Source organism: Penicillium taxi (genome assembly GCF_028828555.1).
Source record: "Penicillium taxi strain IBT 34144 chromosome Unknown utg000001l_segment0_segment0, whole genome shotgun sequence".
Taxonomy (NCBI): Eukaryota; Fungi; Ascomycota; class Eurotiomycetes; order Eurotiales; family Aspergillaceae; genus Penicillium; species Penicillium taxi.
The window spans coordinates 457,752-475,762 of NW_026643203.1; the positions used below are offsets into that span (position 1 = coordinate 457,752).

At 46.0% G+C, this 18,011-nt stretch overlaps 4 protein-coding genes across 4 annotated transcripts; all 4 read left to right on the forward strand.

Moving 5' to 3' along the window:
• Positions 1-1,024: 1,024 nt before the first annotated feature.
• On the forward strand, positions 1,025-3,471 carry N7495_000172 (uncharacterized protein; the record flags this gene model as incomplete). The annotated part of the gene is made up of 5 exons (XM_057202842.1): positions 1,025-1,044; positions 1,095-1,163; positions 1,226-1,699; positions 1,768-3,333; positions 3,387-3,471. 5 exons carry the CDS (start codon positions 1,025-1,027, stop codon positions 3,469-3,471), a joined length of 2,214 nt encoding a protein of 737 aa, XP_057066915.1.
• A 767-nt stretch (positions 3,472-4,238) lies between these two features.
• N7495_000173 (SKI complex RNA helicase subunit SKI2) lies at positions 4,239-8,371 on the forward strand (the record flags this gene model as incomplete). Its single annotated transcript, XM_057202843.1, has 6 exons — positions 4,239-4,477; positions 4,536-4,659; positions 4,727-7,018; positions 7,079-7,358; positions 7,425-7,615; positions 7,691-8,371. The coding sequence occupies 6 exons, from the start codon at positions 4,239-4,241 to the stop codon at positions 8,369-8,371; spliced, it is 3,807 nt and encodes a 1,268-aa protein (XP_057066916.1).
• A 479-nt stretch (positions 8,372-8,850) lies between these two features.
• On the forward strand, positions 8,851-12,441 carry N7495_000174 (putative nonsense-mediated mRNA decay protein (Nmd5); the record flags this gene model as incomplete). The annotated part of the gene is made up of 8 exons (XM_057202844.1): positions 8,851-8,940; positions 9,013-9,091; positions 9,156-9,616; positions 9,684-11,058; positions 11,111-11,242; positions 11,309-11,854; positions 11,913-12,215; positions 12,272-12,441. 8 exons carry the CDS (start codon positions 8,851-8,853, stop codon positions 12,439-12,441), a joined length of 3,156 nt encoding a protein of 1,051 aa, XP_057066917.1.
• An 859-nt stretch (positions 12,442-13,300) lies between these two features.
• On the forward strand, positions 13,301-13,540 carry N7495_000175 (uncharacterized protein; the record flags this gene model as incomplete). The annotated part of the gene is made up of 1 exon (XM_057202845.1): positions 13,301-13,540. The coding sequence occupies one exon, from the start codon at positions 13,301-13,303 to the stop codon at positions 13,538-13,540; it is 240 nt and encodes a 79-aa protein (XP_057066918.1).
• Positions 13,541-18,011: the final 4,471 nt, after the last annotated feature.

An 18,011-nucleotide genomic window follows, 5' to 3' on the forward strand; every position in this document is an offset into this window, starting at 1 on the left:
TAATAAAGAATGAGGTATTACACTCGCACGAATCAACCGCAGAGTGATTAGAAGAAGGAAGGGAAAGGGTAGATGAGAAGTAGTAGTAGCAGGAGAGAAGAAGAGAACAGAATCGAAGGGTAGAAAATTCGGAAAGCTTCGGCGTCCGTCGAATTGGATCGAATCACGAGACTTTGACCAATCATATTCATTATCTGGTTGCCGGTCGACCGATGTGAACAACTATGTCATCGTATACTATACATGTTAGTGGAAATGGAATTATATGTGCTAAAGTCAATTGATCTACTTAGAATTAATCCACCGTGTAGTTTCTAAGTCTAGTCTTTTTCTTAATATCTTTATTCCATCATTATTTTCTCCTGCTTCGGCCACCGGCACTCTCCGAAATTAGATTCTTCGTGCTATTCATGTCCGGCCTGTTTGATATGTCCCTACACGCCGTGCTGCCTTCACCCTGGGGTTGAGGGTCCAACTTGGGCTGGCTTTGTGTTACTATATTGATCGTGACGGCATTAAACCTCTCCGACTGGGCCAACACAGCAACATGGCCTGCCCTACGAAGCTTGAGAGCACTTTCAAGGCCACCTACTTAAGTATGGAGGAGGTTCAAGGGATCAAGTCTACTTAATATCTACTTATCAGCCTTGGAAGGGACCTGGGGTAAATAATTCCAGGTTATATGGATTAAAATACCCATATATCTTTCCTTCCTCTCATGTCAAGACCTTTAACAACTAGGTATTTCAACGCCAAGCAGAGAACATAAGATCTTAGCAAACAAATATAAAGAGCTTACTGCAACACAACAATCGTTTCCGGCTACAATCACGTCGGACCGCATTTGGTTCCCCGGCTTTTAGCTCCAAAAGTATTACGTCATCCACGCCGTTCCAACTCTGCGCAATCGTGTGCTTCCATCTTCATTAGTTTGAGTCTAGGTATAATACACCCTGAATATTTGTTGATGATTTCTCCTTCTCCATCTATTCGGACAATGTCACTGTTGGCTTAGTTGATCATCATGACCTCGGACTCGATCCTGTGAGGCTTACCCCCCACTTGCGCCATTCACAATTACTGACGCTATGTAGATATCGCCCAACTGAGTCTCTCCTGCTCCCAAATAAACGTCGCTTTATTCCATTCAAAATCCCTAACTTGTTCGTACCTTCCTATTCGTTTCTATCTATGTACTATGTACCTTGTGCTTACCATCCTATAGCCATCCTCAGCTCCGCAACTACATCAGTACCTCCGACCCAGATCGCATCTATGTCGTCGTCGATCGCATCATCTATTTAATACAAATCTCTGCTCAAAAGCGTGGGAGCATAGCGGTCATCCCGTTCGAACCACGATGTATGGCAGCTGGCCATGGATGGATCGCCGTTGGTGGGCCGGATAACGGCGAGTGCGCCTATATCAAGATCGATGAGAGAGGTCTTCAAGTTCATGACGAAACACTACCTCTTCATCATTCCGATGTAGATAGTGCGCTCCCCATCGATTTGGAGTCACCATCGAGGTTCCTGTCGCCGGCTTTTTTGAGCGGTAGCTCAACGTCGGAACCCTCTAGACAGCGAGCTCCGGAATTCAAACTTCACAAGTTTGGTGGCAGTATTGTCAATTCAGTGACAATCCATCGCTTTTCTGGGGATGAGATTGGTGTTTCAGACGAAGACCTAATGATTATCAGGTAAGACTCGAAAAAAGAAAATAATGGGTTTATCATATCGATTAATCTCGGCATTAACCATTATATAGTAATAACGATCGGACTGTGACCGTCTATTCTCTGACCCGTGGGAAAATTCTCAAGATCCTTCAACATCAAAATTGCATGAACTATGCAACTGTATCACCTGACCAAACACTCCTGGCAACAGTGGGGGATGAGAACCGAGCTTATTTCTATGAGATTGTTCGTGACTGGAGATCGTTAGAAAGTTCAGAATCTGACGTCAAGCTTGCAAGATGGGAGTTTAAGCTGCTAAAGATCGTTGAAATGAATATAGGGCCACGGCTAGATGATGCCTGCTGCTTCACCATCGCATTTTCGTCCTCTAGCCGTCTCTGTGCCATCGGTTCTCAGTCTGGGATAATTACAGTCTTGGATGTCGGAATGCTACACATTTATGACGAGGAAATGGAGCTTGATGGACCTGTAATATATCAATTTCCAGCTTCGCGACCCACTGTGGAGGGAGGTGCTGTGCGCTGCATGACTTTCTCACCCGAGCCATGGGATCTTTTGGTCTGGCTGGAGGCTCATGGTCGCGCTGGAATTGCAGATGTCCGTCAAGGGTTTCACCGAAGGCAGATAGTACGTTTAGAGCGTCACGATCCAGTACTCGATGAGGTTCATATAGAGCCCATGACAGAAGAGTTAGAGGGCCAACGCTTTGAGGATGAAGACCTGGGGGTTACGCCACCGGCGAGACTCAGCACCATCGGGGATCTTCTCACTGACGAGCGCGCCTCGTTGCGTGAAAACCTAATAAATGACCTAACTCAAAGGGAGAGATTGATCATGGAGTTCTTGAACACTGCCCGCTGGCCAGGTATTACTGAAAGGTCGGACAGACCCGCAAGTCTGCATCCTCCCCAGTCTGTAATTCGCTTGCGAAATGATGGCTCCACCGATGGGGTGATTCGAACTTCTCGTCCGACTTCACCCTTACGCTCTTACACTCATTCTGATGACCTTCAAGATCAGACAGGACGTACAGGTGCTTCTCGACGTACCCCACTCCAGGGATGGCGCCAGCGCTTTCAACCTCGCCCTCCTGAAATCACATCTTCCAGTCATGAGCGTAACCCACGCGCCAGTCTTAGTTGGACTACAGCTCCTTCAGAACCTCAGTCTAATGATTCAGATGTGACTTCTCAGGAGCCTGAACCAGAGTTCATCACCCAAGAACATGATATTCAAGAAAATGACAATGAACTTGAATCTGCATCGTCTATCTCGCCCGAAGAACTGTTCCGATTCCGCTCTCAACGACCACACTTTCCTCTTCGGCGATCTGAACGACCTTCCGGCACAGATAGACGATATGACCCATCTCGTCTCTCAGATTATGAGATGAGAGCCAATCTTGCAGCTGAGCGTCTAAGGCGCCAACGTCAGGCTCCGGAGGTACAAAACCGCTCATCGGAAGGAGAACAACGGCATCGCCAACAGCTTCTTGGCTTTGAGGGGACCCACTCACCTCGCTGGATCAGAAATATCATCAATGATCTCCCGGATCGAAGCTTTATTCCCGGTTCTGGTGTAGATGAACCCGACGCTTCGGCTGGACTAGGGTGGGGTGCTGATGGCAAGACTCTGTAGGTCTGATACTTTATCAGTTATGGAACTCTGTACTAATCATATCTTCTAGGTATATTGCCACACTGGAAGGGATTTTCGAGTTCCGGATCAACGTCCAAGATCGAAAGACGTTTCCTGTATTATCTTGCCGATGACAACCCAGTGAGAACGGCTTTGAAACAGGCCGAAGGAACTAGGGTTGCACTAATTTTTTTTGACTTTGGCGCTAACTGTTACTGCATATGTTTCTGGCGTTTTGAGATTTCGATTAAGTCTGCCAATTTGTCTCCGATTCACGGTAATGCACGGTCTTTTTGACAGCGATCTCTGTATCAAGTCATAGTACAAAAGGTGCTTCTAGTATATTAGTTTGATAGGTAACGTTTGGAAAAACTTTCCTGTGCGATCATTCATAGATGGGTCCTTGGTATTACCGTATTAGTCAGTAGATACTGCCTTCAGATTTCAAAATGAGCTTATAAATATATCACCTAGATATGGACTGCAACCTTGGAAGGTTCTTACGGCTGTGCGACATGAATAGCTCGGATGTTAATAAGGCGGTCAGTCTAACAAAGAGCCCCACACGTGCCATGAGCCCGATACTGCCGACAAACACCGCCCGCCAAGTGGGGTTGAGACATTAAGCTTGTTGACCTCCAACGATCTTTCCAGCTGAAACCTCCAAGAATTGATAATTCGGTTTTATTCTTCAGACTGAATTCCATTTGATTCTTAAGAGGTGAGTCAGCACTCTCGATATCTCTGACTTGCTCTCTATCATCCCATTGTTGATGGCGGTGAGTTTTCTTACTGAGCAACGCATCAACGATTTCACACGATACACAACGTTCGACCCGCCACAGAACTAGCCGTTTAAAAAAAAAACAAGAGACAGAAAAAGTATAAACGGCTTCCAACCATGCAAGGCTCAATTGGTCCAGAGCTGCTGCTGGCGATAGAGAAGTTGAAGCTCGAGGAGAAAGATTTGGATCCAGAATCCTTGGGAAAGAAATTGATCGAAGAGAATGGCCCCTCGAAGCCTTTCAAGACCCGCAAACCCACTACTCAAAACATTGACGATATTTTGAAAGAACTTGAGAATGATACCCTACTTCCTTCTAACACCTTCAACTCCACATGGCTGAATCGCCTGCAGAAGTAAGTCGCACACTAGCATGATGAGAGAATAAAAGAACTCAGCTAACGAAGACTGTAGACGATGGGAATTCACGCCGGACCTGACCGACCTTTTCGATATCGCTCCAACTCACACAAGATCCACTATCCGATTCACGCGCGAAGGACTCCAAGGACGTGTGTCTGGCTACCAGGAGGTTGCGGTTCCAGCTTCGAGCGCCACCGCTAAGAATTCTACATCTATTACTCGCCGACCTGCTGCACGTGCAGATTTTGTTAGAGGCGCCGCGGGCTTTTTTCCCCTTTGCGCCAGGAGGCCTTGATGCCGTTGAAGCGTTTGCCAGTTTGGATGCAGATGTGCAGGCAGCAGAAGAATCACGCGCTAGTGGAAAACAATCAAGCTTAGACCGAATTATCAACTTCAATTCCCAGGGTGGTCTCCTGACAATCCCTCCTGGCTTTAGCCGTGGCGTCAATTTCTCCGGACAAAAGTCCAAGGAAGTCATTGAAGCAGAGGACGAGGTGCAACATGCTCTTGAAGAAGAGAGTGAGGTTGTTCAACTTGATGCAACACCAGATTCGGACACAAAGGATGAGGAGTCTGATCATGAGACCGAGTTCGATGAAATTGACGACTATCTGCCTGATGAATTCCCATCTCTGGGACCTCGTAACGACCTTCTCATGAGTATGGCGAACAAAAAGGGTTACCAATGGGCGCATGTTGTGAACGTGAATAAAGAATTCCCTAACTTCCATGATCTTGTTCAGGACATGGCCAAAGTATGGCCCTTCGAACTGGATGTTTTCCAAAAGGAGGCTGTTTATCATCTGGAGAGAGGCGATTCGGTCTTTGTTGCCGCCCATACATCCGCAGGTAAAACCGTTGTGGCTGAATATGCTATTGCATTGGCTGCCAAACACATGACAAAGGCCATCTACACATCTCCTATCAAAGCACTCAGCAACCAAAAGTTCCGTGATTTCCGCACCGAATTTGACGATGTCGGAATTCTTACTGGCGACGTTCAGATCAACCCAGAAGCCAGCTGTTTAATCATGACAACCGAGATCTTGCGTAGTATGCTTTACCGTGGAGCCGACCTGATTCGAGATGTTGAGTTCGTCATCTTCGACGAGGTCCATTATGTGAATGACCAGGAAAGAGGTGTGGTCTGGGAAGAAGTAATCATCATGCTTCCGGAGCATGTCACGCTCATCCTTCTCTCAGCTACTGTTCCAAATACATTTGAATTTGCGTCATGGGTTGGACGTACCAAGAAGAAGGACATTTGGGTTATATCGACCCCCAAGCGACCCGTTCCCTTGGAGCACTATCTATGGAGTGGACAAGAAAAGTTCAAAATTGTCGATTCTAATAAGAGATTCCTCGAGCCAGGTTGGAAAGCAGCCGATAACAGCATCAGTGGCAGAGACAAAATCAAAGCACAAAAAGAGGCTGAGTCTGTCCAGGCCAGCCGTGGAGGCATCCAAGGAGGACGTGGTCGAGGCCGAGGCAACGACCAGCGAGGAGGTAGAGGCCAGGGTGGCCGCGGTGGCGGTGGACGAGGTTCGAACAATGGAACAGGAAACATTGCTCGTGGCGGGCGTGGAGGTTTCGGACGTGGAGGGTCTCGAACAACTCCTGCTCAGGATAAGACCGCCTGGGTCGGCCTTGTTCAACACCTTCGCAAATTCGATATGCTTCCAGCCTGTATTTTTGTCTTTTCTAAGAAGCGATGTGAAACGAACGCCGACGCATTAAACAACCAGGATTTCTGCAACGCTGCGGAAAAGAGCCAGACGCACATGTTCATCGAAAAGTCTCTCACCCGTCTCAAGGAGGAGGATCGAACACTCCCACAAATTCTGAAGCTCCGTGACCTTCTCAGCCGTGGTGTTGCAGTGCATCACGGTGGCCTCCTCCCAATCATGAAGGAGGTCGTTGAGATTCTCTTTGCCAGAGGCCTGGTCAAGGTTCTATTTGCTACGGAAACATTTGCCATGGGTCTAAACTTGCCTACCCGAACAGTCGTGTTCTGCGGCTACCGTAAGCACGACGGCAAAGACTTCCGTGATCTACTGCCTGGTGAGTACACCCAGATGGCTGGCCGTGCAGGTCGCCGAGGTCTGGACAGCGTGGGCTATGTGATGATTGCCACTCCTGGGAGAACTGAGGCACCCACTGCTGCCTCATTGAAGAAGATGATTCTGGGTGAGCCTACCAAGCTTCGGTCACAATTCCGACTTACATACAACATGATATTGAATCTATTGCGTGTTGAAGCACTGCGGATTGAGGAGATGATCAAACGGAGTTTCAGTGAAAATGCCACGCAAGCGCTTTTACCAGAACAAGAGAAGCAAGTGCAGCTCTCTCAAGCCAACCTGGATTCAATTAAACGCGAGCCTTGCGAAATTTGCGACCAGGATATGGAGAGTTGCCACAATGCTGTAATCGAATACAAGAAGCTTACCCTTGAGCTGCATACGGCGGTACTGACAACGCCCGTTGGAAAGCGACTTTTCGCCGCGAAAAAGTTGGTTGTGTATCGGCAACCGGTGTGTTTGAACCCCTTTTCAGGATAGTTTACATGAAATCACCTGCTAACCTGCTTCTAGAATGGGTCGCGCACAGCTGGTATTATCGTCAAGGATGGTTTTTTGCCTGGACCGATCCCTTGTATTCAAGTGTTCGAGATTGGCGTAACTGGCAATAAACGCCATCCCAGCGACCTCCTCCCATTCCTTCCCCAGTTCCGTGAACTCTTCCGGAAATTGCCCAAGGCTGTTGATGCGATGACACTTAAAGTACTCAGAGTCCCGCTGGCTGATGTTGAATGTGTTACAAACACTTCTATCAAGACTCAAAGTCCTCTTTGGTACTTGGCTATCCAGAAAGGTAAACCATTTAAAACCCGCACCCTCTCTGCTCTCATATGTACAAATTAACTAACACTGTTTACAGAGGGCCTCAAATTTTACAAAGAGGAACTTGCCTCCAAATACCATCGTCCTTGGACCAATTCTATTTGGGATGAAACAGATTGGTCGCGAGTCAAGGAGATGCACGTAGGAGAGATTATCACCAAGCGGCGCAAACAGGTTGAAATCCTGGAACAATGCGTTTCTCTCCATTGCCAGAATTTCCTCAAACACGTAAGTAAACCCATTTCAACGACGGTTTTTTTTTTTTTTTTTTTTTTTTTCAACCAACGCTAATTATTCTCACAGTTTGAAATGGAGCACGACGAGTGGAAATTGAAGGAGGACATCAAAGACTTGAAAAGGTTGATGTCGGATCAAAATCTGCAACTGCTTCCTGATTATGAGCAGCGAATTCAAGTTCTAAAGGAGCTTGGGTTTGTCGACGACCTGTCTCGCGTTCAATTGAAGGGCAAGGTGGCATGCGAGATCCACTCCGCCGATGAGCTTGTCATGACCGAGTTGATTCTTGAAAACGTCCTGTCTGACTATGAGCCTGAAGAGATTGTTGCCCTTCTATCGGCATTTGTATTCCAAGAGAAGACAGATATTACTCCCAGACTTACTCCCCGCCTGGAGACTGGCCAGAAGGCCATTATTGCCATTGCCGAGAAAGTGAACAACTTCCAGATCCTTCACCAGGTGATCCAATCCAGCGAAGACTCCAATGACTTTGCTAGCTCGCCCCGGTTTGGCTTGGCTGAAGTTGTCTATGAATGGGCCAGGGGCATGTCTTTCAACCGCATTACCAATCTCACTGATGTAATGGAAGGTACAATTGTCCGAACCATCTCTCGATTGGATGAGACCTGTCGCGAGGTCAAGAATGCAGCTAAGCTAATTGGTGACCCAACCTTACACCTGAAAATGGAGAAGGCACAAGAGATGATCAAACGTGATGTGATCTTCGCTGCATCCTTGTACATGTGATCAAGAAAGACTACATTGATTCATCGGTGTACTTGGGGTGTTTTGATTTTGATTTTTTGTGCGGTGGGCACCGCTTGGAGCAAATTCCGAACAAATGACAGAGAGAAAACAAGTTGATTAGTTCAACTTAGAAGCTTAAGGTATGGAAAAATTAACGAAACCCATAGCTCTTAGGTCAATATGATTAAAGAAAATCCAAGTCTAAATACGTACTGGAGGTCAATTGGGTGATGAACTAGTTGTGGGTGGTCGATCTGCGAGGCGGTCAGGCAAGCCAGAATTTATTTCTTCTCTTCATTTCTCCATTTACCAAACCCCTCCACAATTTTTTATTGAGACTAACTGGGACGTAATTTGTTCTTGCACACTCGTCTCATACACTCACAACCTCGTCCCCTCATACCCGACCATTATTTGGGTCCACCTCCTTGGGACTCTTTCTATAATCTTTTCTTTCCCGGCGCTTGGGGTGGTGCGAGATGGATGTCACGGCCCTTAGAGACCGCATCCAGTCTACTCTAGATGCAAATGCGGAGACACGTCAGCAAGCAGAGCTGGACCTGAAATATGTATGTTGTTGTTTGGTATAGCGGGGTCGAAATGTGCGAGACCTAACTTTCTTTCCCCCCATTTTTTTTTAGGCCGAGACACAGCCAGGATTCATCAATGGCCTGCTTGATATCCTTCAGGGCGAACAGAATAATGCTGTTCAGCTGTCAGGTAAATTTTCTTTCTGTTTGTACTTTTGTCGCAGACCAATGTTTCTGACCCCACTTCCTACCAGCCGGTGTCTATTTGAAGAACCGTATCAGCAGAGGATGGGCTCCTGTCGACGAGAACCCCTCGCGTGCGCCCATTCCCGAAGTCGAGAAACCGGGTTTCCGTGAACGACTTATTCCAGCCTTGGCCTCTACACCGCCCAACGTTCGCGCCCAGCTGGTTCCCCTTCTCCAGAAGATTCTCCAGAATGACTTTCCCGAGAAGTGGCCTGGTTTCTTGGATCTCACCCTTCAGCTTCTCGCTACCAATGAAGCGAACACTGTCTTCGCGGGTCTGCAGTGCCTTATGGCCATTACCCGTGTTTACAGGTTCAAAGCCGGAGAAAAGCGGGAGGAGTTCGACAAGATCGTGGAGCACTCGTTCCCACAACTGCTTAGTATTGGTCAGAGATTGGTCGATGAGGAAAGCTTGGAGGCTGCTGAAATGCTTCGCATTGTGGTGAAATCATACAAGCACGCTATCTATGTAAGTGATCGCGTGTACACAAGAGGAGGGGCCTTATCAAAAACTGACCGATATGACTTTCTTTTAGTTCGAGCTATCCCCAGCCCTACAGACCCACCAGGCCACCGTCGACTGGTGCACATTGTTCCTGCGTATAATCTCGAAGGTTCCCCCTGCGAACTCAATGGGAGAGTCGAAGGAAGAGCGCGAGTTGAACCACTGGTGGAAGTGCAAGAAATGGTCATATGCGAATCTGAACCGTCTATTCATCAGATACGGTAACCCCACCACTATGTCCAAGTCTTCCAGCCCTGACTACACCCCCTATGCGAAGACTTTCATTACGACTTTCGCTCCAGAAATCCTCAAGGGCTATCTTCAGGAGATCGAAAAGTGGGTTTCAAAGTCCCAATGGCTCAGCAACTGCGCTCTCTCTTACACTTGCGTCTTTATGGAGGAGTGTGTGAAGCCCAAGGCCATGTGGGAACACCTGAAGCCGCATATGGATACCCTTATCGCCCACTTTGTCTTCCCTATCCTGTGCCAGTCGGATGAAGATATTGAACTTTTCGAGGACGATCCTTCAGAATACCTACACCGCAAACTGAATTTCTACGAAGAGATCTCAGCTCCCGATGTTGCCGCCACCAACTTCCTGGTTTCCCTTACCAAGCACCGCAAGAAGCAGACGTTTTCTATCCTCACATTTATCAACAGTGCCGTCAGCAAGTACGAGGCTGCCCCTGAGGATCAAAAACTACCCAGAGAGAAGGAAGGTGCTCTGAGAATGATTGGATCTCTCGCTTCCGTCATTTTGGGTAAGAAGAGCCCTATTGCGGACCAGGTTGAATACTTCTTTGTTCGCCACGTTTTTCCTGAATTCCGCAGTCCTCACGGATTCCTGCGTGCCCGTGCCTGCGACACGCTGGAAAAGTTCGAGCAACTGGACTTCAAGGATCCCAATAATCTGATGGTTATTTACCGAAACATTCTCGAGTCGATGACTGACCCTGAACTCCCTGTTCGTGTCGAGGCTGCTCTTGCCCTTCAGCCGTTGATCCGCCACGATATAATTCGCACTTCCATGCAACAGAATATCCCCCAGATTATGCAACAGCTTCTCAAGCTGGCTAACGAGGTCGATGTGGATGCTTTGGCCAACGTCATGGAAGATTTCGTTGAAGTTTTCTCCGCTGAACTTACCCCCTTCGCCGTGGCTTTGAGTGAGCAGTTGCGCGATACCTACATGCGTATTGTTGGCGAGCTTTTGGAGCGCAATGCTAGCAAGGGTGGAGAGGATGAGTACGGTGATTTCTTGGACGATAAGAGTATTACTGCACTGGGTGTTTTGCAGACCATTGGAACCCTCATTCTTACCCTCGAGAGCACTCCTGATGTTCTCCTCCACTTGGAAACTATTCTGCTACCTGTCATCAGTATTACCTTGGAGAACAAGTTATACGGTAAGTGCTGTGTTATTTTTTTGAGCATCTGGACGAAGCTGACAAGCTCTAGATTTGTATAACGAGGTCTTCGAGATTATTGACAGCTGTACCTTTGCATCTAAATCTATTTCTCCCACCATGTGGCAGGCCTTTGAGCTGATTCACAAGACCTTCAAGGCCGGTGCGGAGCTGTACCTCGAAGGTAAGAGCGCATATGACCGACCATTGACTTCCAGAAACCTTGGATAATCTCTAACTTTTTTCTCAGATATGCTGCCTGCGCTTGATAACTATGTGACCTACGGCTCCGAGACCCTGGTGCAGAACCCAGCCTACCTTGCTGCTACTGTCAGTATGGTAGAAGATATCTTCCGCAACGAGACTGTTAGCGGAGTAGACCGGATCTGTGGCTGCAAACTCGCCGAGACTCTCATGCTCAACCTCCGTGGTCATGTTGATCAGTACATTCCTCTCTTTATTGAATTGGCTATGACTGTCATTGCAGCTGGGGAGGTCCCGACCAAGTCGTACCGTCTCCACCTGATGGAGATGGTGATCAATGCTATCTATTACAACCCTATCCTCAGTCTCCAGGTTCTGGAATCCAAGGGCTGGACGAACACGTTCTTCAGCACCTGGTTCTCCAGCATAGATACCTTCCGTCGTGTTCACGACAAGAAGTTGTCGATTGCTGCCATTAGCTCGCTTTTGACTATGAAAGCAGAGGTTGTTCCCGTTAGTGTCCAACAGGGATGGCCAAGATTGTTGCAGGGTGTGACAAGACTTTTCCAGACCCTGCCTGCTGCAATTAAGTGTACGTGCCCTTTTTCGTGTCTGCGGTATCTAAATTTTGACTAACATTTCCCATGCAGTGCGTGAGGAAGCTACCAAAGAGTCTGATTTCACCTACGATGATGAAGGCGATGATGATGACGAGGAGAACGACTGGGATGGTGATGTCGAATGGAACGAGGAAGAGGTTGAGGAGGCCCTTGGAGGTGACGGAGACGTCGCCGACGAGAGCGCCGCCTACCTCGATTTCCTCAGCCAGGAGGCCGCCAAGTTTGGCTCCTTCGCAGATGATGACGATGACGACGATCTGGACGAGGAGAGTCTTCTCGAGACTCCATTGGACAAGCTTGACCCCTATGGCATGTTCAAGCATGTCTTCTTGAGTATGTGACCTCCTAGCCTCCCCCATCTCTTGAAGGGTTACTAATTTCCCATTTAGACCTCCAATCCGAGCAGCCACAGCTGTATGATAGTCTATCCAGGGTTCTCAGCCCCGAGGAGCAGAACGTTATCCAGGGAGTGTTCCACGAGGCAGACAATGCCGCGTTAAAACAAGTCGAAGCCGAAGCTGCCGCCGCTGCGGGCATGCAGATTAACAATATCCAATAGATCTTCGAAGTGGGTGAATCCCTAACTTGATTGAAGGATCAAGCGGGATCTCATTTTTCTTTTTCCTTGTTCACGAGACATATGCCCCATTTCATGTCTTCCATCTCAATTGTCTATGTCTAGATCATGTCTGTTCTGCTGTAGTCCATACTTGCTGACGTCTGCTTTTCTTTCTGTTCTTTTTTTTATGTGCTGATGTGCTCCCAAAAGTCTCTATCTCATGCCCCCTTGCTTAATCCGTCTCCTCTGCACAGATTCCCCCACCAGATATCTTTTATCATAGTACATCAGCGCCACAACCATTAAGTCAGACTCATACATAGGCTTCTGACATTGTAGTCATTCAATAAACCTATTCTAGTTCTAGTCTAGCGTTGTCCCTAAGTCAGGAAACATACGCCTGAAGCTTCAGGCCAATACACAACTTCATTATGCTCAGGTCACATGACCTACCGTATAATGATGTAAGGCAATTGAATACTCGATGGTTTGTATGATCTTCTCTCTTGGAATGACATATTCTATTCTGAACTTGAAGTTAAGATAAAGTTCGTCAAAGTATTTGGATTTCTTACTAAGCTCCAACGTCATCATGATGAAATACCCAATCCGGTTGAGACTGGTCACGTCAGGAATTTAAACTTGAATTGAATGCCCATGGTAGATTTAAAATTGCTATTCTTCCAATTATTTAATCAATCAGCCATCTGTCAATCCATCTATACATACCATATTTTACCTATCAACTACGCTCCAAAGGTATCGTTCATTCATAATTTCCACTTACGCACTACAACATTGAAGTAACTAATATTGAATTTCGCAGATTCATTAAAACAACCTATTTTCAAATTATACAATGTCTGCCCCATACCAAGGCGAAGGTCGTCAGTCTCCAGACCCAGAGACTCAAACAGGCCAACAGCTGCACGACCCTCCAGGAAGCGGCAAAATGAGCGAGTCGACACGCCATACGCATGAATTCTCCCAAGAAAGCTCCAATAACCACTTCAAGGAACATGGACTAGAGAGTAACCCCGAGAATGAGTATTCGAAGATTCAGGCTGCGAAGTATGGTGAGAAGGACAAACATGATTGAATCGGTTCCTTTTAGTCCATGTGTATGATTTAAACGAAAATCGAAATGAGTGTTCAAATATTTGTTTTCAGGTAACCTACGAAGTACCCAAGTGGCACTGGGAAGATTCCTTGGTACGATCATATACTGGATAGCTCAATTTAATGGCGTTGGCCTCGGATATCCAAAATTCCAAGTAGCTACCAGCCATGAACTCCCAAGCTCCATAAATTGAACCAGCTAAATAATCCTCAGTCAAGAGTAGAGAATAAAAGCATCAAGGGGACAATCTCTCAGCTATTCTTTAGTCAAAATATTAAACACTCCCTTCCACCTAGGCACTTTGGGGGCAAGGCGAGGGATGATTTGCTAGACGTATTGTGAAATCCACTCGCATCATTATTGAGATATGGAAGATTGGCCAGAGGTGAGTAGTGTAATTAAAACATAAAGGGGAAATCCTCTCAGGCTTCGCAAGTTCGAATCATATTGTGACAGTGGCCCTTCCACAAAACGGCCAGGCCGTCGAGGGATGAAGTCCACTTCTCTAGTAATCATACTGAAAGCTATCAATATCGTCATCATTGAGGTGTGTGTGATATCGCTTAGTCGCTTGGACTGCTGCAAGGGAGATCAACAAACATAGAAAACAGGTAAATGTTGTGATAAATTCAAATGCATCAATGCGGAATTTCATCTCTCACCGCAATGAGCAGCAAGCAATAGGTGATGTCATGAAACAAAAGAAAACAGAGATTTTACCTCAAGAGGGCATGAAAATTCCATAATGATCAAGAGTAATGCCAATTCTAGATGAAAATAGTATTGACACCGCTGCAGAATTATCCTTGTGAATTTCCTGTTGGAAGGGGAAAGAAGAAAGGAAGAGGGGATGGGCAGCGTGAATTCCCGTGGAAGGGCATATCGTAGGGGCTAACACGGCGATTCTTTAGTCTCCTTTGTGAGAGCTCAGAGATACCTGGTGTTGAAGCTCTGGCGTTGAAGTTTGGCTTAAGTAATATACATTGACTTCGAGAATTATGACTTTGACTTGCAAGCTAACACCGCCATAGCTAAGGTTACTTGATTTGATCTATCATCATTGCCTTCATTTTGATTAGTTTTCTCTATATAATCCGAGCCCTAATCGAAGAAGCAAAAACTTGGAATCTTTAGCCCACACTCTCTTAGTACCTAAGTAAGTTTCAATATTGCTGGTAGCATCTAGGCTCGCTGATTCACAGGTTGCTTAGGACATCCAGTCTATGTTCAGTCTATACCTATGTACCTAACTAAACCTTGGAATGCTGTTCATCTTGTGAACTACTTTTTGATAGCTCTTTTCATACCTCTGTTTTTATCTCTACTTAACTAAATCAGTTCAACTCAAGTTCATCCATACAAGCCATGGCTCGTGCAAATCCGCTGTCCTATCAAACCATTCTAGAAATAGGCCCGATCATCAGCATCGATGCCATCCAGTAAATCCGAATTTACTAGCACCGAGTCCACCTCGCTGATGTTGAACCCTATCGTGGAATCGAATGCTGACGGAACGGCCGAGGTAGGCGCAGAAAGAACCTCATCCAAAACATGACGGACGGCCCGTTGGCCCTGTTGTGTAATCTGATAATCTCCATGTTAGATCATGGCCTCTAGATATGATGCAAATATAGTAAGTTTTTGAACAATATCGGAGTATGAAAATGTCGATGGCTTCCGTGTTCGTAGTTAGGATTGCCGCAGAAGCTTAGCGGATAGAACACTAGCCGAAGGAAGTCTGGCATTGTAAACTAATATATAGTATAGTTAAGCACTTTCCTAGTATATTATATCACCTGCCATATTCATATTCCACGCGATGAATGATGGGCATGATGTACATTAATGCCATGAGATTCTAACTTACGAGACTAACTACGAAGAGCGACGTGGCTAAGCTTTGAATACTTCGTGGCTATACACGATAGTGTTTTCCGCTCGCGATATATTGATTGAGAGCAGCTTTTAAGGGTCTCAGGTTCCACGTCCCGTAAAATCTCATAAAATATGTTTTGACTAAACTGTCGATCGAATAAAAGGTACTGAATAGGATAAAGCGAGTTGGCACAGTCGGTTTTGAACTCTGCAAGAATGATATCGATCCTGGTCTTTTTAAATTTCTCTGCATTATGTAGCACTGGACGGAGTACAGCTATACCTGAGAAAACCATGTTGGTATCTTCTAAAGTGTAAATTAAGAAAGCTACACCCCGAATTAGTCGAAATGGGCTAAGCTTCGCAAATACAGGCCTTAAAATAGGTCCAATCAGCTGCAGTTTGGCCCACTTCGACTAATTCAGTGTGTAGCTTTCTTAATTTACACTTTAGAAGATACCAACGTGGTTCGATCGGGCTCATATCAGGCCATTTTTCAAGACGAATGCTCCAGCGTCGAAACCACCTTCCTGCTTCCTTTGATGTATGGATTTTAGCATTATCTTGCTGAAATATATCATCAGCCTCAAAGTGTGGTAAAAGGTCCTTTTCTGGGGCTTTGATATAGGATTTACTAGTAAATCCTTTACCTTTGGACCTAGAATCACGCTCCATAACCACCAACTTTGAACGACCACCAATCCATATACACGCCCAAACCATCTGCGAATTATTCTTCACATGGGCTTTAGGATTAATAAATGACTTAGATAAGTCTCTGATTTCAACATCCAAGCCCACTAGATATCAGAATTTGAGGTTCTTTGAACAGAACATTCGTCCGAGAAGATCCATTTCTTCCAATCCACATCCTGACGCCATTTTTGAGCGGCTTCAAGTCGTTCTTTCGCAAGACGAGAGCCAAGGGGGATTTATTCTTTTGACGTCGTTTAGGTAGGTGATAAGCCTTAAAGGTTCTCTGTGATGTTGATCGGGGGTACTCGTTAGTAACCTGATTGAATCAACATTGATTCCGATTGGCCAGACAGCAGAAAGTGGGACGGTTAGTTTACTTAGTGGATCTAGGTTTAGATTGAAGGCACACACTGTTGGAACCAGGTGAAGCGTTGGTGTTGAGGATTCACTGCAGTAAAAAGATGAATGGACTTGGAAGGGAATCGGGGCATATCCGATTCCATCGCGAGGACTTAGATTGGACACACCTCTTACAACTTCTTTGATCATCATTATTGTCATTAATGGAATTGCAGAAAGTAGGACTAGTCACCATTTCTACCGACACTGATCAGTAGACGTACTGAATCAGGGAATCGAAGAAAGGAACTGTTTTTTCAGTAGCGACTGCCCTAGTCGCTATTCGCATTGAATTCGTTACCACGCGTCATTACGAAGGAACAACTCCCTTTACATTCTCAAGCAGGATCTATTAGGAGCTTCAATTTGTGAGAAAACCCGCCACAAATCCCTCTTGATAGCCGATATCCCACCTTCCACTCTTCACCTCTGTTCTCTATCAATAGAAACTCCCATTTTTAACCTACCATGTCGTAGCTCCAACAGGAAGGTGGCGGGTTGAGATGCTGAGATGCCGAGGTTTACATAACGAGATTGATCCGTATGATTAACGGTAACAGCATGAAGGATAATCGAAGTCGGCAAGAAGTAAGGGTCCATATCAACCACTTAGCCTGTGCCAGAAATCAATAGATTCCCAACTAAAGATTTAAATTATCTATCTACAAAGTAGGTAGTAGATCCGAGAGCTAGCACTAGTTTCCTATTTTTTGCCAGTAGTACAGAAGGGCTATAAGGAACTTCTGTAACGTCATTAGACAGGTTTCTTTTCGATGAAATGTCCTAGTGTAAACCATTCTTTTTCTACTAACTTAGTCTACGGGTAAATAGCTAACATAATGTAGACTATTAGTGAATTTAACAACCCCCTTTTGGTGACCGGTATCCCTCTGGTGATCATCACAACAAGTGATATATTTTGTCCGCCAGATAAGCCGAATTGTGACCTTGTTGGAGAACGTGGGCTTGAAATTCCAATATTTCTAGGCTTTCATGAAATGTTGATTCGGCCGATTATAAGTTTCCTGCCACTGATTGCGACTATTTTACAAATTCGACAGGTCCGGTCATCTCCAGGTAGCTCGCCTTTCTCGATAACAGGATTGAAATATCAATCAGTTATTTTCGTGATTTCGGCTATCTCTTGGATCTTTCGAGCATATTTCCCATTAAATGCCTTTCTTGGACGACCGGGCGAGCCACCTCGATTCACGTTCCATGTTTTCTCTGCTTGGTATGATGAGGTTGGCTTCTATGCTGTTGACGAGGCAATTTTTGCAATTGGACAGGGAATATTATTGCGGCTAGCTTTGCGGCAAAGAGGCCAAGAATCGGATGCCGAAAGGCAGCCACTACTTAGGTAGTTCCTCCTATCTATTCAATGCTGATGGTTGCATCTGTATATTATACCCTATAATACTACAAAGCCTCGACTATTGGTGTTACCGGTATCGGGGTTGATGGCTAAGAAATGAAATGC